General features: G+C 63.5%; 1 protein-coding gene across 2 annotated transcripts in view; it reads right to left on the bottom strand.

The window, feature by feature from the left end:
- Nucleotides 1–26,779, bottom strand: part of ADAMTSL4 (ADAMTS like 4) — a 64,152-nt gene that overhangs the window by 4,389 nt on the left and 32,984 nt on the right. For both annotated transcript variants that reach the window (XM_038383318.2, XM_038383319.2), the window contains 10 exons: nucleotides 25,149–25,251; nucleotides 13,323–13,459; nucleotides 11,715–11,919; nucleotides 9,192–9,370; nucleotides 8,774–8,879; nucleotides 8,073–8,315; nucleotides 7,202–7,331; nucleotides 3,219–3,423; nucleotides 2,663–2,836; nucleotides 597–770 (listed from right to left, as the gene is read on the bottom strand). In XM_038383318.2, the coding sequence (XP_038239246.1) occupies nucleotides 597–770; nucleotides 2,663–2,836; nucleotides 3,219–3,423; nucleotides 7,202–7,331; nucleotides 8,073–8,315; nucleotides 8,774–8,879; nucleotides 9,192–9,370; nucleotides 11,715–11,919; nucleotides 13,323–13,459; nucleotides 25,149–25,251 (1,656 nt within the window). The remainder of the gene's footprint in view (nucleotides 1–596; nucleotides 771–2,662; nucleotides 2,837–3,218; nucleotides 3,424–7,201; nucleotides 7,332–8,072; nucleotides 8,316–8,773; nucleotides 8,880–9,191; nucleotides 9,371–11,714; nucleotides 11,920–13,322; nucleotides 13,460–25,148; nucleotides 25,252–26,779) is intronic.

The following is a 26,779-nucleotide window of genomic DNA, read 5'->3' as shown; positions in this document are numbered from 1 at the left end:
ACATTTCTGGGGGCAAATCTAGGACCAGGGGAGTGTTGGGGTCACCCTGCAGTATAGCCAAGGCTGGTGAGGGCCAAGGTGTGTCTGGCTGGAGCACACACAGACGTAGCTGGGAGTGACTTGCACACTGGAGGCTGTTTCAGAGCGGTCCAGATTGAAGGCTATAGACACCAAGCAGTGTAAAGGGGACCCAGGTTACAGGGCAGGGGTGACACAGCTACTCGTTAGGCTGGACTGTATGCTGGACATGTGTCACACACACACACACACACACACACACACACACACACCACTGATTGTTATGCATGGGCACACAAATCATACATACAAATCAATACATATGCACACACACACATACAGAGCACTGACTTATGTATGGGCCCGTGAGTGCACACACACAGCACTGATTGCGCTGCATGGTACACACACGTGCACACAGCACTGATTGCTCTGCCTGGCACATGCGTGTGCAGCACACATACCCCATGCTGAGTGCAAATTATTCCAGGAGGCTGCAGAGAAGTGTCCCCAGGCCAGGCCCCGAGAGCAGGGTGCTTTCCCACCCAGCCCAGCCCGGGGCCCACACCCCTCCTCACCTGGCTCCAGGGCCCCGTGTACCACTTGACGGTGCGGAGGCAGGGCCCGCTGTTGCAGGCTCGCATGTCGGCTGGCTTGGTGCCTGCGCAGGTCTCCTCCACCTGCCCATTGGCGTAACTGGACAGACAGACCACAGAGCGGCGCTGGATCCCTGTCCCGCACTCCACTGAACACTGGGGCCGATGGGAGAGAGAGAGAGAGATGCCATCAGGGAACCTGGCCAAGGGCTAAGAGACAGGCACCGCCCAGCGCAGGACTCCGGGGGCCTGGTGCTATCTAGCCTGGGATGGCTCAGATCCCTGCACCCTGGTTCATTACACAGGGATTCACCTCTCACTGGCCCTATGGCTCCTTGGGCCCTGCAAGGGGGGGGCAGGGGGGATGGGTCTTATTATCCATCCTTCAGCAGATCCACCCAGCTGCACTCCTGCCTTGGAACGCTAGAAGGCAGCACTGCCCAGCATTGCAGGGAAGCCGTGGCTGGGCTTCTCCAGGCAGGGAGCCACAGGCCAGGGTCTGCACATAGCCCCTCCTGGCCCCCGACCCCAGGGATGCAGCAGCCCCAGCCCAGGGGCAGGGAGGTTCTCCTATGGGGAACCCCCTGAGGAACCCACTGAACTTATCAGGCTCAGGGTGGGAGGTTCCAAGGATCTCAGGTCACACGAGAGATGAGTTTGCTGGGCCTCAACTTTGTTCCTAGTGGAAGGGCTTCAGCATTGCAAGATCACTGCAAAGTCTGGCATAACTAGGCTGTCCTTGCTCCAGGAACCCAGGCCTGGGCTAGCAGGGGCTGCGGGTCGGGAGTGAGGGGCACCGGCAGGAGGGAGCGGGGGGGGCTGGGCTAGCAGGGGCTGCGGGTCGGGAGTGAGGGACACCGGCGGGGGGGAGCGGGGGGGGCAGGGCTAGCAGGGGCTGCGGGTCGGGAGTGAGGGGCACCGGCAGGGGGGGGCTGGGCTAGCAGGGGCTGCGGGTCGGGAGTGAGGGGCACCAGCGGGGGGAGCTGGGCTAGCAGGGGCTGCGGGTCGGGAGTGAGGGGCACTGGCGGGGGGAGGGGGGGGCTGGGCTAGCAGGGGCTGCGGGTCGGGAGTGAGGGGCACCGGCGGAGCTGGGGGGGGGCTGGGCCAGCAGGGGCTGCGGGTCGGGAGTGAGGGGCACCGGCGGAGCTGGGGGGGGCTGGGCCAGCAGGGGCTGCGGGTCGGGAGTGAGGGGCACCGGCGGGGGGAGCGGGGGGGGCTGGGCTAGCAGGGGCTGCGGGTCGGGAGTGAGGGGCACCGGCGGGGGGAGCGGGGGGGCTGGGCTAGCAGGGGCTGCGGGTCGGGAGTGAGGGGCACCGGCAGAGCTGGGGGGGGGCTGGGCCAGCAGGGGCTGCGGGTCGGGAGTGAGGGGCACCGGCGGGGGGGGCGGGGGGGGCTGGGCTAGCAGGGGCTGCGGGTCGGGAGTGAGGGGCACCGGCGGGGGGGGCGGGGGGGGCTGGGCTAGCAGGGGCTGCGGGTCCGGAGTGAGGGACACGGCAGGGGGGGCGGCGGGGGCTGGGCTAGCAGGGGCTGCGGGTCGGGAGTGAGGGGCACCGGCGGGGGGGGCGGGGGGGGCTGGGCTAGCAGGGGCTGCGGGTCCGGAGTGAGGGACACGGCAGGGGGGGCGGCGGGGGCTGGGCTAGCAGGGGCTGCGGGTCGGGAGTGAGGGGCACCGGCGGGGGGGCGGGGGGGCTGGGCCAGCAGGGGCTGCGGGTCGGGAGTGAGGGGCACCGGCAGGGGGGGGCGGGGGGGCTGGGCCAGCAGGGGCTGCGGGTCGGGAGTGAGGGACACGGCGGGGGGAGTGGGGGGGGCTGGGCTAGCAGGGGCTGCGGGTCGGGAGTGAGGGGCACCGGCGGGGGCTGGGCCAGCAGGGGCTGCGGGTCGGGAGTGAGGGGCACCGGCGGGGGGGGCGGGGGGGGGCTGGGCTAGCAGGGGCTGCGGGTCGGGAGTGAGGGGCACCGGCGGGGGGGGCGCGGGGGGGGCTGGGCCAGCAGGGGCTGCGGGTCGGGAGTGAGGGGCACCGGCAGGGGGGGGGCGGGGGGGTCACCGACCGTGCTGCTCCAGTCGCTGTGGAACCAGCTGCGCACGCAGGGCCCCATGTCGCAGGCCTCGTTGGCCGGGGGCCGGTGGCTGCCGTTGCACTCGCGGTCGCTCAGCAGGTCGCCGTGGTTACTGATGCAGCGGATGTGGCGGGTCCGGTGGCCCAGGCCGCACAGGACCGAGCACTGGGGGGAGGGCGGAGCGGGAGGTGGTGTCACCATGGAGACTGGTGTTACCACGACAACGCCTCCCTGTATGGGATGGGATGGAAACCCCCCCTCCCCCCACACACATGCACTGTCCTGCCCCCCAGGGGCTCCCCTCCCTCATGGCCCCCCCCGGCATCCCCCCTCCACAGCACCGCCTCCCAGGAACCCCAGATCAGACCCACGGGCCCACCTACCCCATGTGCCCCCTCCCACCCCAGATCAGACCCTTGGCCCCTGCAGCCCCCTATCCCCCCGCCCCGCATTCGAGCCCCGCTCAGGCCCTGAAGCATGGGGGCCGCCCCCCGCCGTGCCCAGCTCCCGGCGCGAGCCCCGGCCCCGAGCCCCGGCCCATCCTTACCGCGCTCCAGTTGGTGCGCACCTCCCAGTGGCTGCAGACGCGGAGCTGGCAGGGCTGGGTGGGGCTGGGCTTGTCCAGCTGGCCGCAGTGCTGCGGGTGCACCATGGTGCTGCGGTTGGCGTAGGTCTGGCGGCACAGGACCTGGCGGTGCTGGGTGCCCGGCCCGCAGGACTTGCTACAGGCCGACCACTCGCCCACGTCCCAGCTGCGGCCGGAGAGAGTCAGGGTCAGCCCAGGCTGGGCACCGGGGCCTTGCAGACTCCAGGCCCTGCCCTGCGGCTGTGGGAACCTGCACCTGGGGCGCCCGTGGGAGCCACAGTCCTCGGGGGGGAGGACCCGCACTCACCACCCCCCCTGGGGGGGGGTAGGACCCGCACTCACCACCGCCCCGGGCGGAGGGTGGAGGGAAGGACCCGCACTCACCACCGCCCCGGGCGGAGGCTGGAGGGAAGGACCCGCACTCACCACCGCCCCGGGCGGAGGGTGGAGGGAAGGACCCGCACTCACCACCGCCCCGGGCGGAGGGTGGAGGGAAGCACCCGCACTCACCACCGCCCCGGGCGGGGGGGGGGGGAAGGAGCCGCACTCACCACAGCCCCGGGCGGGGGGGGGGGGGGAAGGAGCCGCACTCACCACAGCCCCGGGCGGGGGGGGGGGGGGGAAGGAGCCGCACTCACCACAGCCCCGGCGGGGGGGGGGAGGGAAGGAGCCGCACTCACCACAGCCCCGGCGGGGGGGGGGGAGGGAAGGAGCCGCACTCACCACAGCCCCGGCGGGGGGGGGAGGGAAGGAGCCGCACTCACCACAGCCCCGGCGGGGGGGGGGAGGGAAGGAGCCGCACTCACCACAGCCCCGGCGGGGGGGGGGGAGGGAAGGAGCCGCACTCACCACAGCCCCGGCGGGGGGGGGGGAGGGAAGGAGCCGCACTCACCACAGCCCCGGCGGGGGGGGGGGGAGGGAAGGAGCCGCACTCACCACAGCCCCGGCGGGGGGGGGGGGAGGGAAGGAGCCGCACTCACCACCGCCCCGGCGGGGGGGGGGGGGAAGGAGCCGCACTCACCACCGCCCCGGGCGGGGGGGGGGGAAGGAGCCGCACTCACCACCGCCCCGGGCGGGGGGGGGGGGAAGGAGCCGCACTCACCACCGCCCCGGCGGGGGGGGGGGGGAAGGAGCCGCACTCACCACCGCCCCGGGCGGGGGGGGGGGGAAGGAGCCGCACTCACCACCGCCCCGGGCGGGGGGGGGGGGGAAGGAGCCGCACTCACCACCGCCCCGGGGGGGGGGGGGGGGGGGAAGGAGCCGCACTCACCACCGCCCCGGGCGGGGGGGGGGGGGGAAGGAGCCGCACTCACCACCGCCCCGGGCGGGGGGGGGGGGAAGGAGCCGCACTCACCACCGCCCCGGGCGGGGGGGGGGGGGGGGAAGGAGCCGCACTCACCACCGCCCCGGGCGGGGGGGGGGGGGGGAAGGAGCCGCACTCACCACCGCCCCGGGGGGGGGGGGGGGGAAGGAGCCGCACTCACCACCGCCCCGGGCGGGGGGGGGGGGAAGGAGCCGCACTCACCACAGCCCCGGCGGGGGGGGGGGAAGGAGCCGCACTCACCACCGCCCCGGGCGGGGGGGGGGAAGGAGCCGCACTCACCACCGCCCCGGGCGGGGGGGGGGGGGGAAGGAGCCGCACTCACCACCGCCCCGGGCGGGGGGGGGGGGGGAAGGAGCCGCACTCACCACCGCCCCGGCGGGGGGGGGGGGGAAGGAGCCGCACTCACCACAGCCCCGGCGGGGGGGGGGGAAGGAGCCGCACTCACCACAGCCCCGGCGGGGGGGGGGGGGAAGGAGCCGCACTCACCACCGCCCCGGCGGGGGGGGGGGGGAAGGAGCCGCACTCACCACCGCCCCGGGCGGGGGGGGGGGAAGGAGCCGCACTCACCACAGCCCCGGCGGGGGGGGGGAAGGAGCCGCACTCACCACCGCCCCGGCGGGGGGGGGGGAAGGAGCCGCACTCACCACAGCCCCGGCGGGGGGGGGGGGAAGGAGCCGCACTCACCACAGCCCCGGCGGGGGGGGGGGGGAAGGAGCCGCACTCACCACAGCCCCGGCGGGGGGGGGGGGGGAAGGAGCCGCACTCACCACAGCCCCGGCGGGGGGGGGGAGGGAAGGAGCCGCACTCACCACAGCCCCGGCGGGGGGGGGGAGGGAAGGAGCCGCACTCACCACAGCCCCGGCGGGGGGGGGGGAGGGAAGGAGCCGCACTCACCACAGCCCCGGCGGGGGGGGGGGGAGGGAAGGAGCCGCACTCACCACAGCCCCGGCGGGGGGGGGGGAGGGAAGGAGCCGCACTCACCACAGCCCCGGCGGGGGGGGGGAGGGAAGGAGCCGCACTCACCACAGCCCCGGCGGGGGGGGGGAGGGAAGGAGCCGCACTCACCACAGCCCCGGGCGGGGGGGGGGGGAAGGAGCCGCACTCACCACCGCCCCGGGCGGGGGGGGGGGGAAGGAGCCGCACTCACCACCGCCCTGGGCGGGGGGGGGGGGGGAAGGAGCCGCACTCACCACCGCCCTGGGCGGGGGGGGGGGGGAAGGAGCCGCACTCACCACCGCCCCGGGGGGGGGGGGGGGGAAGGAGCCGCACTCACCACCGCCCCGGGCGGGGGGGGGGGGGGGAAGGAGCCGCACTCACCACCGCCCCGGGCGGGGGGGGGGGGGGGAAGGAGCCGCACTCACCACCGCCCCGGCGGGGGGGGGGGAAGGAGCCGCACTCACCACAGCCCCGGCGGGGGGGGGGGGAAGGAGCCGCACTCACCACAGCCCCGGCGGGGGGGGGGGGGGAGGAGCCGCACTCACCACAGCCCCGGCGGGGGGGGGGGGAAGGGCCGCACTCACCACAGCCCCGGCGGGGGGGGGGGGAAGGAGCCGCACTCACCACAGCCCCGGCGGGGGGGGGGGGAAGAAGGAGCCGCACTCACCACAGCCCCGGCGGGGGGGGGGGAAGAAGGAGCCGCACTCACCACAGCCCCGGCGGGGGGGGGGGAAGAAGGAGCCGCACTCACCACAGCCCCGGCGGGGGGGGGAAGAAGGAGCCGCACTCACCACAGCCCCGGCGGGGGGGGGAAGAAGGAGCCGCACTCACCACAGCCCCGGCGGGGGGGGGGAAGAAGGAGCCGCACTCACCACAGCCCCGGCGGGGGGGGGGGGGAAGGAGCCGCACTCACCACAGCCCCGGGGGGGGGGGGGGGAAGGAGCCGCACTCACCACAGCCCCGGCGGGGGGGGGGGGGAAGGAGCCGCACTCACCACAGCCCCGGCGGGGGGGGGGGGAAGGAGCCGCACTCACCACAGCCCCGGCGGGGGGGGGGGGGGAAGGAGCCGCACTCACCACAGCCCCGGCGGGGGGGGGGGGGAAGGAGCCGCACTCACCACAGCCCCGGCGGGGGGGGGGGGGAAGGAGCCGCACTCACCACAGCCCCGGCGGGGGGGGGGGGAAGGACCCGCACGCACCACCGCCCCGGCGGGGGGGGGGGGGGGGAAGGACCCGCACGCACCACCGCCCCGGGCGGAGGGTGGAGGACCCGCACTCACCACCGCCCTGGGGGGGGGGGGGGAAGGACCCGCACTCACCACCGCCCCGGCGGGGGGGGGGAAGGACCCGCACTCACCACCGCCCCGGCGGGGGGGCGGGAAGGACCCGCACTCACCACCGCCCCGGCGGGGGGGCGGGAAGGACCCGCACTCACCACCGCCCTGGGTGGGGGGGGGGGGAAGGACCCGCACTCACCACCGCCCCGGCGGGGGGGGCGGGAAGGACCCGCACTCACCACCGCCCCGGCGGGGGGGCGGGAAGGACCCGCACTCACCACCGCCCCGGCGGGGGGGCGGGAAGGACCCGCACTCACCACCGCCCCAGACCTGCCCTCCCTACCCAGGGCCCTGTGTCCTTGGCTCCCCCCAGGGCGCTGGCCAGGCCAGGGGGACGCAGACACTCACTAGGCTGGGCAGGGCTGGGTGTTGCAGGCTTCATCTGGCGCAGGAGGTTTGGGGGCATCGGCGCATCGCTCCTCCCCCACCTCCTCCTGGGAGTGGCGCGTGGTGCACCTGAACACGGGCTGCCAGAGCCCTGCAGAGACACGGCGGGGGGGTGTGGGGGAGAGGCTGTCAGCATGGAGGGGAGAAGGAAAGGAGGCCCCATATAACACAGGGGTCATAGACACGGCCGGGGGGACGTGTGTGGGGAGGGGGCCCCATATAACACGGGGTCATAGACACGGCTGGGGGGACAGCATGGGCGGGGGGGGCCCATATAACCCTGGGGTCATAGACATGGCCGGGGGGACAGCGTGGATGGGGAGGGGGACCCCAATAACCTGGGGGTCATAGACACGGCTGGGGGGACAGCGGGGGCTGGGAGGGCCCCTGATAACCTGGGGGTCATAGACACAGGGAGAAGCAGCATTTCCAGCGGTGAGTGAGCTGCTGCAGGAGTTGTTGGGGAAGCCACAGAGTTTGCTCATGCACCCGGCCGGGGGTCAGGGGGGCATCAGGGAGGAATGGGGCAATGGGGTTGGGGAGCAGGGGGACAAGCAGTGGCGGGAAGGGCAGTGGGGGGACGGAAGGAGGCAGGATGGGGATCAGGGGGACAGGGAGTGAGGACAGGGTGTAGGAGGGGACGGGTCGTGGTGGGGATGGGGATCAGGGGGACATGTCTTGGGGGATGGGGCATAGGAGCGGATGGGATGTGGGGGATGGGGAGGAGGAGGGGACAGGCTGCGGGGGGACAGGTAGTGGGGAGGATGGGGGTACTGGGGTGGATCGTGGGGGGACGGGGCGGAGGAGGGGCCAGGTTGCGGGGGTCGCTCACCTTTCCCACAGGAGACGGAGCAGTCGGTGCTCCCCACCCGTTTCCAATAGAAGTTGTGCGGCTGGGGCCGGGGCAGGGCGGGCGGGGGCGGCAGTGGGGGGACGCGGACGTTGCGCTGCAGTGTCCCGGGGGTCCTGCCCGACTGGCTGGCCGGTGCCGGCGCCCGGTGCCGGGTCCCCATGGGGTGATTGTAGGAGGTGGGCGGCACCAGCTGGTCGCTCGACGACAACATGGTCAGGGCACCTGGAGGGGAGAACAGAAGGGCGCCATCGATGGGTGATATGGTGGGGAGGGCCTCCCGGGGGGGATGGGCCCCTCAGGTGGTGTGAGGGAGGCAAAGGCCACCTGGGAGGTGATGGGGGGAATGGCCCCCCTGGAGGGTGATGTGGGTTTAAGGGGCCCTGTTGGATGATGTGGGGAGAACAGCTCCTGCAGGCTGATGGGGGGGAAGGGCCCCCTGGGGAGGGAGTGAAGGGGCCCGCAAGGGATGGGGGGAATGGCCCCCCTGGAGGGTGATAGGAGGTGAAGGGTCCCCAGGGATGTGATGTGGGGGAGGCCCCCGGGGTGATGGGGGGTGAAGGGCCCCAGGGGATGATGGGGGGGTGAAGGGCCCCCGAGGGGTGACTGGGGGGGGTGAAGGGCCCCCGAGGGGTGACTGGGGGGGGTGAAGGGCCCCCGAGGGGTGATAGGAGGTTCCTTACTGATGTCCTGCCGGCGGCCGGGGGGGTCGTGGGCAGGGTTGTTGGGTCTGGCCCCCGCCAGGAAGAAGCTGTATGCGACGCCGGGGTTGTCCTGCTGGAAGATCATCTGGGGAAGATGACAGAGAGCAGCTCGAGCAGGGGGTCCAGGGGTGAGGGGCACCCGCCATTCAACAGGCCGCCCAGCCGGTCTCTGAGCCTCGCCCGCCACAGCCAGCAATGGCCTGCCATGCTCGGAGCCAGCCGGCTGCTCCTTTGCGAGCCTCCTTCCCCGGGATTCCCCCCCCAGGGCCTAGGAACCCCCCACCCCAGACTGCTCCCCATGGGCCCCAGGGTCCAGAATCCCTCCCTGCTCCCCCATCCCTCCCTAGGGCACACAGTGCCCCCCTTCTCCAGCCCCCCTGCCCCCCTCCATACTCACATACACATCAATGGGCTCTGTGGTGGGCCCCTCGGCCGTCAGCGACTCTCCCCCCGCGCGGGGCTCCTCGTGGCCCGGACGGGTGTAGACGAAGACGGTGCCGCCTGCCTCGTAGCGCCCGGGGGGATCCACTGCCCAGTTCCCGTTGATGATCGACTTGCCGGAGCGGCCCCTCAAGGCTGCAGCGCACAGAAGTGGGTGGGGGCTGTGTCAGCATCCCTGAGCCTGGGGTGGGCTCCAGGACTTCCCCAGTGCTCGCTCGGGACCCCGGCGTGCTCTGCATGGACTGCGGGCCTGGAGCCCATGCTCCAGGGCACAGGGAGAGCTGCTGCATTGTGGGGCTGGGGTCACAGCACAGCCTGGCAAGAACGGGGAGCCCGGGCAGCTTGCATGGTATAAGGGCAGCTAGTGAAAAGTGCACTCGGTATGTGTGCACACACACACACATGTTCTTGTAGATTTTGCACGCATGTCTGTGTGTTGGTGTACAGGTGTGCCTGTATAGATCTGCATGCAAATCTGTGTGTGTCACTGAACAAGGGGGTGTGTGTGTGTGTGCACATGCATGTCTGTGTGTGTTAGTTTACCAGTGTTGTGTGTATATGTCTATGTGTGTCAATGTCCACGTGTATGTCTGTGTGCATGTCAGTGTACAGGGGTGTGTATATGGCTGTGTGTGTCAGTGTACAGGGGTGTATGTCTGTATGCACATCTCTGTGTGTCATTGTACAGGACACGTGTGTGTGTTGTGACAAAGTTCCTGCTCTACTTTGGTGGGTCTTGCACTTATTGGTGGATTTGCTCGACTTGGAGCTTCATGGCAGCCCTCAGCTTGGCCATTTTTCTGAATTTACAGTCCAGGTCAACTCCTCCTGTGTCTGACCAGGAGTTGGGAGTTTTGGGGGGAACCTGGGCCCGCCCTCTACTCCCAGTTCCAGCCCAGGGCCCTGCAGAATGCAGCTGTGTAGAGTGCCTCCTGGAACAGCTGTGCGACAGCTACAACTCCCTGGGCTACTTCCCCATGGCCTCCTCCCAACGCTGTCTTTATTCTCACCATAGGACCTTCCTCCTGGGGTCTGATAATGCTCGTACACCTCAGTCCTCCAACAGTCCACGTTCTCGCTCCTAGCGCCTCTTGTTCCCAGCTCCTCACACACACACACCACAAACTGAGGTGAGCTCCTTTTTAAAACCCAGATGCCCTGATTAGCCTGCCTTAATTGATTCTAGCAGCTTCTTGATTGGCTGCAGGTGTTCTAATCAGCCGGTCTTAATTGTCTCCAGAAGGTTCCTGATTGTTCTGGAACCTTCCCTGTTCCCTTACCCAGGGAAAAGGGACTTACTTAGCCTGGGGCTAATATATCTGCCTTCTATCACTCTCCTATAGCCATCTGGTCCGACCCTGACACAGTGTCTATGAATGTGTGTGTCTATGTGCCCACATGGAAGTGTGTGGGTTTCAGGTTACCCGTGTGTCCATGTGTGTGTGAGCCTGGCCTGCATGTGGGTGTATCTGCGAAAGAGTACGTGTGTAGGTGCACATATGTGCATGTATCCGTGTACGTGTGCATGTGTGTGCACGTCTCTGTGCACACAAGTGTAGGTGCATTGCACTGGCTGTCCCAGATCCCATTAGAAAATGGCCTGAGCTGCAAAGTGCCAATCTGGACCCAAACTTCTCCAAATCTGGGAGCGCTGGGCTCTCCCAACGCAGCAGCTCGTTGCCCCCATCTCATGCCCCTAGCCAGCGCCAACACCTGGTTCATCAGAGGATACACTTGCCTAGAGCCCAGAGCTGCATGGGAGGGAATTTACCAAACCCCTTCCTGACCATGCAGGCAATCAGCCGAGACCTGGAGCAGGACAGCTGCCTGCCCTCATCTCAGCTGGGTGTGAGAGCACGCTGGGTGTGACGTGTCCGGGTATGTGACGTCTAGGTGAGGCATGCCTGCATGAGGATATGACGTGTGCACACAAGGTGTACATGTGCAAAGTGTACAGATGATGCAGGAGAGGTACATGCCGGGTGTACTTGTATTAGGCACATATGTGCAATACATCTGTGCAAAGTATGCTCATGCAAAGTGTGTGGGCAGTGCATGTGAGCTGGGCATGTGCAAGGAGCGAGCATGCAAAAATGTATGTGCCAGGTGTGCATGTATGAGACACATGTGAGCGTGTAAGGTAGGCAAGTTAAGTGCGCATGTGCAAGGCATGTGCTTGTGATACCTGTGCATGAAGTGTGCAGGCAACATGTAAGACACATGCTTGTGCAAAATGTGTGTGCAACAGCTGTGCACACATATAAGTCACACAGACACATGTGTGAGTGTGCATGCTTGCATGCAAGGTGTGTGCATGCAAGATGTGTGAGTCCGGTGTGTGTGTATATCGCACGTGTGCATGTGAGCTTGCACAAGTCCCAGTGCAAGTGCAGAGTCCCTTGGTGTGACGAGCTCGGTCTCAAGAGGGACCCGTCCTCCCAATCCCATCACATCCCACCCACCCTGTCTCAGCCCTTACCCAGGTAGTTGGGGCTCCGGGTCATCTCAGTCACGTTGATCCTGGTGGCACCCTGGGGGATCTCGAGGATTTTGTGGTAGCCGATGGGCACGTTGGAGTCGCTGAAGTTGCCCATCACCAGCTTGCAGGTGGAGTGGTCGCCCCCACACACCCCGCAGCTGTCCAGCGTCTGGTTGGACCCCAGGACCCCATCGCAGCCAGGGCTCTGCGGAGCGAAGGCCAGGGAGAAACAAGCATGTGAGCTGGGATGGGATGGAGCCACGGCAAGGGCCCCCCCCCTCCACCTAGCTCCACCCCTGCCAGCCCCCCCGGCTCTCCTGCCCTGCCCGTGATCCCTGTGCAGAATAGACCCCGCCACATGTGGCACAAGTACCCCACTGCCCTGGCCATGTTCTGAGTGACCCCCGGGGCCTCCCCTCCCTGGGCGAAGCTTGGCCTGGCTGGAAGGTGACCTGGAGAGGGGGCAGCAAACCCACATCGTGCTAGGAGCTGGGCTGAGACCCGACACACTCACTGCCCAACCCCCTGGCCCCGGGGGACCCCCCGCACCTCTCCGAATAGGCCCTGGAGCAGCCTGTCATAGGGGGAGGTGGTGATGGTGGTGAGTCCCAGAGAAACGAACCAGGGTGAGCCCCTGAGAAACTAACCATGGCCTGCTTTAAATCAGGGGGCCGCCCCCACTCTTGCCCAGGTCCCAGCCGGACCCCATAAGCCTAGAGATACGTGACCATATCGGCCCTATCCCCCACGCACTCCTCCCCAACACAGGCACCTCTGCAGCGCTTCCCTCGTTTCCTTCCTGTTCCCCAGAGGGACTCCAGAGCAAGGGGGGGCTCCCTGACTGCAGCCAGGGGAGCACCCCTGCTCTGCCAAGAGGTGCTGCTGCTCCTAGGGGCAGCCTAGCAGCTGGTCCAGTTTTGGGGGGCAGAGGGGTTTCCAATCCCTGAAGAGCCCAGCTGAGCCAGGAAGGGAGGGGACCTGCACTGGGCCAGATGTTAAACTTGGGGGTTAAACACAGGGTATAAATGACCCCCCCACACCCATGCAGTCAGTGCTCAAAGTCAGGGAGGAAGGGGTTAATGAGGGAGGAATACATGGCAGGGCGGGGAGGGTGCTGGGAGATGGGACAGGCCACCAGAGAGGGGCAGGGAGTGCGGGGGAAGGGCAGAGGGAACTGAGTCAGTGGGCGAGGGCTGCTAGGTGGGGCCGGGCTCTGGGCTTCCCCCCGTAGCGTCCTTCCCCCAGTGGCTTGGATCACAGATGCTGTATATCCCCCGAGGGGCTGCCTCATGGCTCCCTCCTTTTGCACCAAGGGGGAAACTGAGGCACGGCACACGGGCGCCACTCTCCTAATGCCACTGAGGATGTCAGTGGCTGAGCCGGGAAGAGAACCCACGAGTCCGGGCTTCCAGCTTGCTGTTCAGACCCAGAGACATCCCCATGCCCCACTCCCGGCCAGAGTCTGCCCTGTTCCCCTGCCCCAGCCCCTCTCCCTTCAACTCCAGCCACAGACAGGGCCTAGAGTAGCGGGTCTGGGGCCGGGGGGGCGGTTCCCGGGGCACAGAGCTCCCCCCTGCACGTACATGCCCCCATCCCTGCCTCACTTACCAAGCACTCTCCGGCCACGCAGATGTCGAGGGAGGTGGCCTCGCACGGCGTGCCGTCCTGCACCTTCTCTGTGTGCCGCACGTAGAAACGGTACCCCACCGGGCGGCAGTTCAGCTCGCAGCGCTGGGAGCCCCGCACTGCAACGACATGGAGCCAGGGATCAGGGCAGCCCTGCCAGGGAGAACCTGCGGGCAGGCGATGGCCGCATCTCGAGCCCCGACCAAGAGTGGGGAAACCGTGCGCCGGGCAGCCCCAGCGGGAGCCCGGCCTGGCCCCGGAGAGCTCCCAGACTGGATCATTGCCCCCTTTCCCTGCCATTATCCCGTGGAAACAGACCCCAGGTGTCCTGGTGGCAACCCAGTGCCTGCTCATCCCTAAAATGGGGCTTTCCCAGGGCACAGCTAAAGGGTGGGGTGGGGAAGCTGCCCCACTGCACCCAGGTGTGGGCCCTGGCTGGCCTGGGTGACCCCCCACAGCTCCCGGGGAGGCTGACAAGCATTACTGGGGCTTATTATATCTTGGAGGGGGATTAAGGGGGCTTCTCAGGGGGAGGGGTCAGATCAGGGCATTGCCCCTCCCCCAAGCTGGTGGAGCAACATGAGGCTGGTGGGGATGGTAGGTTCAGACTAATGCCCCTGGCGGGTGAGCCGTGCACCCCAACTCATGGACTATCTGCCCTCGTGAAAAGCAGCCGCTCAGCTGAGACTGACCCCAGGGAATGGACCAGGCAAGAGGCTAGAGAGACACCAGGCTGGGGACCCAGCGGGGGTCGCTCTGGGGTCCAGGGGCCGCACTGGGAGCTGCCAGGGACTCGCAGAGAAACCAAAGACACGTTGGAGGAGCCCAAGGAGGGCTGCAGGCGCGTGCCCGGTGGGCACAGACAGGGCAAACAGGGCACTCGCTCTTTGGGATGGGACAGGAAAGAAAATATCGCGTCCGGGGGGACTGCTGGGGAATTTGGCCGGCAGAAGGGAATTGGCCGCACCTTGGGGAGATTGCTGGAGGATCTTTAATGATGGACCGGGGTTTGGGGGCTCATCTGCCCCCCTTTGCACTGACTCAGAGGGGAAAGCGCCCTCTATTGGGCTCCTGCCCCCTAACCCCAGTTTGTTTCCAAGATCTCCTAGCCACCTGCTAGCCCAGCCTGGCTCTGAGTACTGGAGCCCGGGGGCCCGGCCCGGGGCATTTTGGCATCACTGCTGAATGTCCAAAGCCTCCCAACCTTCTCCCTGGGTCCGTAATGAAACAGGGTTGGGGGGGGGATCGAATGCCCGCCTTGTCTAGTCCTTCCCAAGCTCCCCACCCCCCAGGCTGCCACCCCATGAAGGGTTAATCCCCCTCTGCCGGCCCGACCTCGCTCCAGGCCAGGGTTGGGTGGGGGAGCAGCCAAGACTTTTTAACATTTTCCACAGTTTATTTTACTAAGAGCTGCTGGCTCCGGGGGTAATTTATCACAAAGGTCCCCCGCCGCTTCCCGCCCCCCCCCATCCACATGGCTCCCTCCCCCCTGTCCCCCGGGACGCGTGGTGATTGGCCTTTCGCTGCCCCATCTCGCCCGGCAGCCCCGGCTGGCAAAGCCTTGGGGCTGACAGTGGGGCAGGGAACAAAGGGCTTTTTGTGCGAGCCCCTCCCCTCGCGTCCCCACTCCCACCGTGTCCAGCAGAAATCCAAATATTGGCCGGGAGCAGAAATAATACAGAGGGGGAGGGGCTGGGAGGGGGAAGCTGCCTTCACCCCGTCACCTCCTGCTTACTCCGGCTCTACCCCGGTGGCGCGCACTCCTGATTTCCCCCAGGGTCGCAGGCCAATTATGTCCCTATGCTCTGCGGTGAGACTGAAATCCCCTTCCCTTATGGCAGAAAAGCTGGCGAGGGAGCAGCCCGAGCCAGCCTCATCTGCCCGGGCCAGTGCAGGATTCATGGAAGGATCATTAGATCTTCCAGGCCATCCTCCTGTATAACCCAGGCCAGAGAAAGCCCCGCCGTTGGCCCCCAAACTTGCATTCAGCTAAAGCCTGGAAGATGTCAAGAGCTGGAGAAGACCCTGCTTCCCTGGGCAGTTCATTCCGGTGTTAATCACCCTCGCTTGGAAAGATCAATCCCTTAGGTCTACTTGGGATGGGTCTGGCTTGAACGTCCAGCTTTTGGTTCTTGCCAAGCTTTTCCCTGCAGCATAACTAGCCCCATGGGATGATGCATAGCCAGGCCTGAAGGGCATTGCCTCCAGAACAAGAGAACGTGGTGGCTGAGCTCCTGGCTAAAGGCCGCACAGTGAGTCTCCTGGATGTTGACAGCTCTGCTGGGAGGCTGGATGGTAGCCAGCGCCCAGTCTGGCTTTGTCGCTGGGGTGTGGGGAGAGGAGGAAGGATGGCCCAGTGGTTAGTGCGGTAGCCTCAAACTTAGAAGAGCTGGGGTTGTTTCCCTGCTCATTCCCCAGCATCCTGTGTCCCCTCGGGCACATTACATAGGCCCAGCTTCTCCAAGGTCTTTGGATGCCTCGCTCCCATTAATTAGCCTTGCCCATAAGCCGGGTATGTGTGTGTGTGTGAAGATAAAACCATTACAGATTGGGAGATGCTCTGGTACTACAGCGGTAGCAGCCAGTAAATCGTGAGCCCAGCTCCTGGAAAGGAAAACCACCTGGCTCTAAATCCTGGAGAGGTTTGGGGCTGCTTCTCTGTGGGCCAGACGCCTTGGGAAATCAGTTACACCAGGGTCAAGCAGGGCGCAAATTGCTGTTTGCTCAGACGAGCCGCGTCTCGCCCTGACGTGGGTGGGCTGGCAAAGACCCATGTCCTTTGCTCACCACAGTGGATAAGAGAAAGGGCAGAGGGGCCCTTTTGACTTTCCAGATGCCTTTGCTAAAGCCCTTCAAAGAAAGCTACAAAGGAAACAAAGGGCTTATCTAGGCAGAGTTTTTGTCCTCTGGTCTAGGCAGGTACTTCGGACAGTCCAGTTGTGCATTAAGCCACGGGACTAACCCCTACCTACAGCCCTCTGAGACCATAGGAGAAAAGGCTGGAAACTGGGAGTTTCTGGGTTCACCAGAATAACCCTCCATACACACACCATGTGCTCTGCTCTCGGCTGGCCTCGGGGTCTGACCCCAGCAGCCGGTCTCCCCAGCATCTTCTGGGCCCATTCTGCAGGGAGTGGGGAATGGGCTGATTATGGGGCTCTCCAGGCATCTGAGAGGGAAAATGGAGGGGGGACCAGAGAGAGAGGGAGAAAACAGGGGTGAACAAAGCAGTGGGAAGAGAGAGCAAAAATGGAAGACGGAGGGATGGGGAACGAATGCAGGAGAAGACTCCAGCCCAGCCTGGCTGGCTGCCCGTCTTTTTCCACCACTATCATTCTTCACAGGTCATTAATCACTTGGCATGATTTTCTGCTCTCCCGTTTGCAATGTAAAGGTCCCATCCGTCCGGGCTCTTTTCTTCCCCAGGCCTCTGAGTCTTGGCCGGAGTCTCAGGCCCGCTACTTCCCTCCCCACCCCGCAGATCGCAGAGGCAGATCACAGAGTAGAATGGCCGGTAGGTTTCTGGGTAACCAAGCTCACCGAGTCACCAACCCCGCAACATAATCAAAGCCCCGCCCTTTCACATTGGGAGCCAAATGGGTGATTTACCTGGCAGTGGCTGCACCTTTGCAGGGCTGTTCATTTGCACGGAGGCGTCTGAAGCCAGAGCTCCCCACCCCTGCTGGCTTGCAGTGACACTTGGGGTACGTCTGCCCGGCAGCTAGGGTGCGTGGCTGCAGCACTGGCCCCTGGGCCTCTCCACAGGTGTCAGTCACACCCCCCAGCTGCAGTGTAAACTAACTCCTTGCATCGGTCTCCTCCGACTGCAGGAGCCGGGCTCCTAAATACCTTCTAAAAAAAGTCTCTTGGGAAAATGACCTCAGACCTGAAGTGACCCCCAAAAGCAGGCGCCAGGCTGCACCGCCTCCCCCCCACCCCCATTCAGTCTCACGGCGCAGCCTGACCATCCAATACGGCCCCGTGATCTTCACAACCCTCGGCAAACAGGGCAGTAAAGAGACTTAGCCCTCGGCTCTTTAGATCAGTGGTTCTCAATCAGGGGCATGTGTACCCCTGGGGGCACGCAGAGGACTTCCAGGAGGTTCTCAACTAATCTAGATCAGTGTTTCTCAACCTGAGGGCTCGCAAATGCAGGGCCAGCTTTGGGAATGGCAAGCAGGGCAATTGACCCAGGGCCCCAGACCACAGGGGAGACCCCGTAAAGCTAAGTTACATGCTTCAGCCCTGCCGCCTGGGGCTCTAGCTTCAGACAAGTCTTGCAAGTGAACAAGGCTCACACTGAAATGTAAGTATAATATTTATATTCCAATTGATTTATTTTAGAATTATATGGGGAAAATGAGAAAGCAATTTTCCAGTAATCCGTGACACTTTCGTATTTTTCGGTCTGATTGTGTAAGCACAGAGTTTTTTAGTGAGGTGAAACCTGAGGTACGCAAGACAAATCAGACTCCTGAAAGGGGTACAGTCGTCTGGAAAGGTTGAGAACCACTGAGTGTCACGTTCTCTGCCCCCCCACCCCCCCCGATCGGTCTCGAGGCGGTTCCAGGTCGAGCGCAAGGGATCCTGCCCACAGCCCGGGTCGTTTCTTGCAGCCCCAACCCGCCCCCCAGCGAAGGTCATCGGCACCTGATCTTCCAGCTCCCACCCCTCTGCAGGACAGGGCTCGTTGTTAGGCTAGGAAGTTCCTGGCACAGCTCCCCAGCCTGACAGATCACCGCATACTTCGAAGCAAACGTCTGCAGGGCCCCCTGAGCTCCCCCACCCCTGGCCTCGCTCCCGCCCCACGCCAGCCTGGGTGATTGAATCCGGCTGTGGAGCTGCGGTAAGAGTCCAGGCCACTCCAGTTGTAAATGGAGCGTGGGCGCTGATGGGAGGCGCGTGGGACAGCGGAGGTAGTAGCTGGACACGTACGGACTGGGGCAAACATTTGTTTCCAGTCAGGGTTTTGCATTAGGCTAGTGGGTTGCAGCCTTTTCTGCAGCCGGCCTCCCCTCCAGCTGCGAAGTCCCACACCCGAAAGCCTTTTGTGGTACAGAGGAATAAGCTGGTATCCCCTTTAACACTGTGCAGACCCTCTACTGGTGCTCACCGTGTTTTGTTTTAGACATGGCCAGAGCAGCAGGCGCGTGGCATCTTCTACAGTCCATAGCATGGTGAGCGCTGCTAGAGGGTTCACAAACTGTTTAAAGGGACACTGCCCTATTCCTATGTGCTGCACGCTTCGCAACTCCCCCCAGCCCTGAAGTAAAACAAAGAGATTGACAGCCTCCTTTTCAATCCGTCTCCTCCTGAGCTATCTGCCTGACCCTCCCGCCCCCCACGCTGCTGAGCACTCAGTGCCTTGGAGCATGGGGGTAAATAACACTCAAGAAGGGTGTGGTCTGAGCGCAGCACTGGGGGCTGAGGGGGACAGGGGAGCCCTCACCAAGGATAACATCCTACAACTGCTGCTAACTGACAGTTACCCCTTTAGCTCAAGGGGCAGCAGTCCAGGGCTCAAACCACGCTGGCAGGGGCAAAGGGTGGTTGCTACCATGTTAAGGGAAGATTGATTCTTGAGGCTGGTACAAGGGGTGAGAGCGAGAGGGGCTGGGGCGGGAGACAGCCTTTGAGAGGGTCAGCAGGGGGTGTTTGGTATCGTTGTGGGTCTAATGAGACAGCAGAATCATCGCCAGGCGGGGGTGGAAACCTCATCAGGTGGGATATTTGGAACTAGATGGGACCAATCAGAATCACCAAGTTCTGACCCCAATCCAGATGGACCCACACCTACCAAGTACTGACCCAGACAGACCCAAACCCATCAAGTACTGACCCAGATGGATCTGAACCCACAAAGTTCTGATCCAGATCCAGGTAGACCCAAACCCATCAAGTTCTGATGCTGATGGACTGAATCCACCAAGTTCTGACCCCAGTCCAGATGGACCTGAACCCACTGAGATCTGACCTCCCCCAGAGTTCAGGGGGAAGGGAGGGGTGCTGTGGAGGCAAGGCTGAGCCCAGAGCTGCTCTGTCCTAGTCCCCATTGGGTGACCTTGCCTTGCCCTCCAACCTGGCACCTCCCCTCTCCCTGGCGTGCTGTGGGTATCGGAGCTGGTTTAACATTGGTCAGAAGAGAGGATGCGTCCCAGCAGCTGGACACAAGGCATCAACCTGAGAGACAGGCAGGAAGCCCCAATTCTGCCCTGGATCGCGCTGCACAAACTGGGCGCCACCCCTCCCACGGCAGAGCGAGTGATCAGAGATGCTGGTGCCCTCTGGTGCCAGCTCAGGGGAGGGGTGGGCACAGCCGGAGCGGGACCCTTTAATAATAATAATAACCCAGCCAGGGTTTATTTTCCCAACGTGCTGTCTCAGCGGCTGGAGGCCACGGCTCTACCCCTGGCCAACTGGAAAGAACATAGTGTTTGAACAGAAACGCTATTCATCCCTCACGTCTTCACCCCCTGGCTGGGCTCGGCAGCCGAGGGCTGGCTGGGCATGGACGGTAGAAAGGTAGATGCGTGGGGAGTGCATGTGCAGGGCATGACCCTGCACATCTGGATGGGAAAGGGAAGAACCTTGCACATCTGGATGGGCTCTGACTAGCTTTAGCCCCTGGAAGGAGCTGAGAGACAGAACAGCTCCCACAGCCCCCAAATCAAAGTGCATGGCTCTAAACCTACAGGGCCAGCTTTACAATGCAAGATGGGGGGGCCCACATAGGGCAGAGCACAGGGGGTTGGAGCGGTTGGTCAGCTGAGAGGTTTCAGAGTAGCAGCCGTGTTAGTCTGTATTCGACAAAAAGAAAAGGAGGACTTGTGGCACCTGAGAGACTAACAAATTTATTTGAGCATAAGCTTTCGTGAGCTACAGCTCACTGGGAGATCTGAGTCCCTGCCCCACTGGGACATGCTGGGATATCCAGGCCCCTGCCCACTGGGACACCCCAGAAGATCCGGGCTCCTGCCCCATTGGGACACCCCAGAAGATTCAGGCCGCTGCTGCACTGGGCCACGCCAGGAGATCCAGGCTCCTGCCACACTGGGACATGCTGGGAGTTCCAGGCCCCTGCCTCACTGGGACACACTGTGAGATCCTGACCCCTGACCCATGGGGATGCACCAGCAGATCTGGGCCGCTGACTCATTCGGAGATCTGGGCCCCAATCCACAGGGATGAGCCTCTCGCCCCATGGACCCATCACTGGGAGTTGGGGATAAGGCAGGGCTGGATCCGAACTGTAGCGGCACCAGCAAATTCACTTTGGAAATTATCCCCCAGAGGCGCCGGGCGGGGGTGGCTGCCTTTGATGCTCCCGTGCATCTGGATTAGCAAAAGCCCGTCCTCCGAAAGGCCCCAGCTGCGCTGAGCTAATCATGGACTCCAGGCTGGTCCAGCCCTGGCCGTGCAGAGCCGTTAATAAGCCATGTCCTTGTATTAACTGGCTAAAGCTGCTTAGGCGGCCTGCGGCACCGAGCGCAGGGAAATGGCCGGCACCCGCTGATAACACTATTTAATGAATGCTCATGGCGTCGTTAGCTACCCTGCAGTCCCCCACACCCTGGCTCAGCGGCTCAGCTCAGCGGGAGGGGGCCCTGCCACCTGGCTCTGGGACGAGCTCAGAGATCCGTTTGCCCTGGAACTGGCTCCCCCACTCGTAAGCAGCACGCCTCATGCCAGAGCCCTGGGATACGGACAGGGAGGGTTGGGTGTCCGGTCTCCTGGGTTCTATTTCTGGTCTTTTGGAGGGGAGCGTGGCCCTGTGATTAGAGCCGGGGACTGGGCACCAGGACTCCTGGGTTTCAGTCCCATCTCTGCCACTGACAGGCTGTGTGATACTGGGCCAGTAGCATCCCCCTGCTCTGTGCCTCAGTTTCCCCACCTGTAACATGGTCGATCCCTGCCTCCCAGGGAGTTCGATTCATTGTGTAAAGCACTTTGAAATCCTCGGCAAGATAGGGCCGGAGAAGAATGAAGAGTGATTAACAGAGATGCTGCTGCCACCTGCTCGGCTGGGTTTAGAAAGGAATCTGATAAAGACCCCCTTGGCAGCAGCCTGACAGCTAACAACCCCCACCCCAGTGCCAGACCCACGGTGAGCAGGGCATGGGGAGGGGGGCAACCCCTCGGCTGCAGGGTGAAGACATGAGATGGGCTCTCCCCAGGGAAGGCAGAGCGGCTGGCGGCTCAGATTCGCACAGCCCTTGGTTCTGCTGCACCCGGTGAACAATGAACAGTGTAGCGTCAGCTGGTTATAAATCTTCCAGCGCTTAATCAATTTGCTATGCACATCGTTAGACCTGGGCCATTCCGGGCACATGGCGGGGGGGGAGGGGAGGGAGAGCACAGCAGGGTGGGCAAGGCGGCTCTGGCAGGGGATTGTTTGCAAAGGGGTCCTGCAGAGATGGAGGGTGCCAGCTGCGGGTGGGAGGAGTGGAAAGAAAGAAAGAAACGTGAATGGAGGAGAGAGACGAGAGAGGAGGAAGAGACAATGCGGGAAAGGAAGGAGAGAAAGAATGACAGAGACAGAAAAGAGAAGGTGAAAGAAAAGAATGAAGAAGAAGAGAGTCAGGGAAGGCAGCCAGCCAGCGGGCCCATGGCGTGGGGCGCCCGTTGGCACCCAGCGTGGGTTCTGGATTCCTGCTGCCCCTGCCCTGCCTGATGACCAAGCTGGGCAGAGAGCCCTGGCAGGGCGTAGAATAACAGACAGGGCGTGGGGCTGACACCATTCGGCAATTATTGCACAGGCCATCAGCCATGAGAAAGGGGATTACGGCCGAAAAGGCTGGATCTGCCGAACTCGGCAAAAAACACCTGCCAGCCCTTGTGCCATGGACCCGGGGGAGGAGGGGGGCTGGGCACAGACAGCAGGGGCGGGAAGGATGGGTGGAGGGGGCATCGCGGCACAGAGATGGGGGGCTGACTCCAACCTCCACTCGCGCCCCCCCCAGCCAGCTTCGACCTTTCTCCATCCAATTCGCTTCGTGCTGAAATATTCCAGCCTGGGTCTCAGCCCTCGGGGACTGTGGGGCACAGAGGGGCTCCTCTCAGGGGGTTTCCTGGGCACTCCTCACCCCCAAATCAGCTGCTGCTAGTGCTTTGAGTGGGAGGTTGGGGAAGCTGGGTGTCAGGACTCCTGAGTTCCATCTCTGGTTCTGGGAGGGGTGTGGGGCCCAGGGGTTGGCATTTCAGAAAGGGAGCCAGTGGCTGGGGTTGCAGCTGCTGCCTGCACCCAGAAGTGGTCACTGATTTAACAGAAGATCCCCCTGGGTTCCCAGCAGCGACCGGACGATCCAGTTTGAATGAGATTAGAAGTGACCCCAGTGCCCCGGGTCAGAACTGGCTGTGATGCCCTGGCTCAGAACCGAGATCAGATTCCTCAGATCGGAATTGGAATCAAGCCCGTCGCCTCCCCAGACTGGAACTAGTCCTGCCCATCCGGATCAGATTCAGCCCCTGGTCCCCTCTGGATCAGAACTGCTCCCTGACACACAACACCTGGATTGGGACCAGCCCTTGGCTTCCCCCAGATCAGAATTGATGCCTGGTCCCCCCAGATTAGAACTGCCCCCGGACCCTCTCTGGATCAGAACTGTCTCCAACTCAAAGCAAATTGTTTTCCAAAGTTCGACACTGTGCTCTTACGGATTATTATTTAATTCCCATCCAGCCCTGCTGGAGCTGCCCCCGAGACCCAAAAGGTGTCAAGGTCCTGCCCTCCCACCCGCCTGTGCCCCCCCACCCCCTCCAGCCCTTGACCCCTCTCCCGCACTCCTGCTGAGGACACAGCGAAAGGAAGTGAGCAAACTCAGAGCAAGAGAGTCAGGGGCTGAGGCAGGAAATGGGAATGTCCCAGCACCCTGCTGGGACCCCAGCCCGCAGCATGGGCAACCCCCCACCCCCTTCCTCAGTACAACAGCCTCCCTGGAGAGAAGTTTTCCAGCTAATTGGCTTCCAAAGTGCCCTGGATGCGGTGATTTAAGAGACAAAAGGCCCTTTCCCTGCAGACATGCTCACAGCCAGCAAGGCATACGCAGTCCGTGCTCGCATGAAACACACACGCAGATCCATGCGGTACATGCATGGAGGAGCCCGTGGACACAGCCAGAGACTCACACACAAAGCATACGTGGAGATCCATCCAGGCACCATCCTCGCCCCACATGCCGCACACAGATACACCCATTTCAGAGTAGCAGCCGTGTTAGTCTGTATTCGCAAAAAGAAAAGGAGTACTTGTGGCACCTTAGAGACTAACAAATTTATTAGAGCATAAGCTTTCGTGAGCTACAGCTCACTTCATCGGATGCATTTGGTGGAAAAAACAGAGGAGAGATTTATATAATAAATATAAATAAAAATAAATAATAAATAAATAAATAAATAAAAATAAATAAATAAATAATAAATATATATTATATATTTAAATCTCTCCTCTGTTTTTTCCACCAAATGCATCCGATGAAGTGAGCTGTAGCTCACGAAAGCTTATGCTCTAATAAATTTGTTAGTCTCTAAGGTGCCACAAGTACTCCTTTTCTTTTTACAGATACACCCAATCACGCTTCTGCACACGCCGGCCCCTGAACTGCTGCCGTGCTCAACAGGACACGCACAAAACTGTCCCCTGCCCAAACCCCTGGCCCGGGTTACACTCCAGAGCAGCTTAGAAACGAACGCTGAGAACTAACCGGCTCATCAGAGAGCAACCCAGGCTGTGGGAAAGGCTCCCCAAGGACACCCGGCACACACTCTGCTCGGCCAAGGGAGCGGGGCAGTGTGCTTCCATCCCCAGTGAAATGAGTTTGCCGGGTTCAGCCGAGCGCCACCAGACAGCGCCCTGACCCACTCTCTTGGCTGGGAGACGTGGACACATCTCTGGTTCACACCCGTCAGCATGGGTCACCCTGGAGCCGACAGGATAGACGCGCCCTGGCCCAGCTGGGGCCCATCTGTCATCGTGTGTGTACACAGGCCCGACAGCCCCTTGGCCACAGAGAATATGTCCCTCAAGTGCAGAGACCAAACCCGGCCGCCAGGAATGGGGGGGGGAGCAGTTGCCTGCACCTGCAGGGGAGCAAAGGAAGGGGAAAGGACCCAGAGAGCGAGAGGGGCCGCAGCCAACAGCCCCCGAGAGAAAACCAGTCCAGGATGAAGCTGAGCACAGGGCCCCTCTGCAGTGCCACCATCAGCCGGGAGGGAGGGAGCAGAAAGCAGCAAAGGCCAATCCCAGCTGCAGGCCGGGGTGTCAGGGCCGCAGCCATCGGAGAGCAAAGCTGCCCATCCCAGCTGGGAGCACGGAGAGGTTAAACGCAGGAGTGGGGGCCTGGTCCACAGCCTGGTCTCAGGGCTCTGTGCAAAAGGAGCCCGGTGCTTTCCTACTTTGGTCATGGCACGAGGCCGCCATGCGCCAGCCCCGGGGCTGGAACGGGAGGGCGGGGTGGCCAGGCAGGACTGAGGGGCACCTGCAAAGCTGTGCAAGTGGGGAGCCCCAGACTCCACCCGCAAAAGGGGCTGCGGGTTGGGATTGAGGGGCACGGGCAGATCTGAGTGAGGGTGAAGGGCTGGGATAGCAGGGGGGCTGTGGGTCGGGACTGAGGGGCACGGGCAGAACTATAGAGAGGCAGCGGGCCCAGAGGCTGCCTGCACTATGTGTGCCCCTAGCCAGCCCACCAAAGACGCAGGCACCTCCCAGGAACGCCAAGCCACGGCAGAGCAATGAGATGGTATCGCACGAGGGTCCACCGGACTTCCCCCCGCCCCGTAACCGAATGCCAGTCCCGGCCCCCAGTCCCCTACCATCTGTGAAGGGCTCCCACTGATAGAGGCGGCCCATGAACTCCTGGGTGTTGAAGGCAGCACACTGCACGGCTCGGGCGTCGGGCTGGTCGGCTGGGCACGGCTGGAAGGGAAAGGAGGCTGAGATGCAGCTGAATCTGGCACTAGGAGATGCCCAGCAGGTCTCCACATGGCGGCGCATGTTGCTATGTCATTGCCCGCCACCAATGTGAGATACAAATACCCTGGGCTCTGAAATGCAGCTGCCTCTGGGGTGGGGCATGGCAGGTCTTTACCAGCCACACAGCAACCCTGCACAGAGATCACTTGTGCACTGCCGAAATGCGGCCTTCTCTGGAGTGGGGGGGGGCAGCACTTGGTCAAGAGCCACATAGCAACGTTGTAACAGAGGTTGCTTACTCAGTGGCAAAATGCAGCCATCTCTGGGGTGGGACATGGCAGCTGTTCATCAGGGCTTGCTCATGTGATGCTCATCATCCTTTCTTTCTCCTCCCCAGCATCCATCCTCCCCTCTTCTCCTACCCCATTCCTTCCACTCTCTGCCCATCCCTTTTCTTCCTTACACTGCTGTGACGAAGCGGGACTGTTCTTAATGTTTCCTCTGAATATTGTGGGGGTGCCTCAGTTTCCCCTGTGCAGTTCTTAAGTATCTAGGGGGTGGGATAAGGGTGTATGATCATTGCAGAGCCCTAGAGGGCAGGTGTGTGCAGGTGTCTGGACACAGAGAACAGCCGACACCCTGTTTCCTGGCAACTGGTGGCCTGGGCCCTTCTCCCCTGCAAGGTGAGAGTTAAAGGGCTGGAGAACAAAGGAATCAGGTGCCCTCCTGGCCCGGAAAGGGACAAAGCCCAGAGGAGGAGGGGCTGGAGGGGGAGGCAGTTTGGGGCTGGCTGGAGACATGGAGTGAAGTGCAGACGGGGTTGTCTGGCTCACTGCCCCCCAGAATAGACCCAGCTGAGGGGTCCTGTTCTCTGCACCTACAAGCTCTGGTTTAGACCATGTTCCTGTCGTCTAATAAACCTTCTGTTTTACTGGCTGGCTGAGAGTCATGTCTGACTGCGGACTTGGGGTGCAGGGCCCTCTGGCTTCCCTAGGACCCCGCCTGGGCGGACTCGCTGTGGGAAGTGCACGGAGGGGCAGAGGATGCTGAATGCTCCGAGGTCAGACCAGGAAGGGGGAAGCCGGGTGAGCTGGGTGTCCTGCAGACAGTCTGCTCCCAGAGAGGAGACTCCCCCAGAGTCCTGATTGGCTTCGTAGGGAGCAGCTCCAGGGCATCGCCCAGGGACTCCGTGACAACTGCTTAGCCACCCCCCATCCCACCATCTCTCAATGGAAGGGATCAATCCCTTGTGTCAGCAAAGCCCTCGAGGCCCCAGCTGCGGGGAAAGATGCTATTGGCCGTGAATGCAAGTTCTTTGCCAGAAAGGGGGAGCCATTGCCATGGAGTGCTTGCCTTCTTTGGGCACCTTCCCTGTGAAGATCTCCAGGTGCTTTAAAACTGTTCCTGGAGTTGCACTTGGTGGGGCAGGAGAGGGCTGTCCCATTATACGGGGGGAAACTGAGGAAAAGAGAAGGGATGCGACTAGCCTGGGGCCACAGAGAGAACCAGCGAAACAGAACCCAGGACTCCT

The sequence above is a fragment of the Dermochelys coriacea genome, chromosome 24 (genome assembly GCF_009764565.3).
Source record: "Dermochelys coriacea isolate rDerCor1 chromosome 24, rDerCor1.pri.v4, whole genome shotgun sequence".
Taxonomy (NCBI): Eukaryota; Metazoa; Chordata; order Testudines; family Dermochelyidae; genus Dermochelys; species Dermochelys coriacea.
Note: the sequence above shows the minus strand (reverse complement) of the source record. Positions and strands in the feature narration are given on the sequence as shown.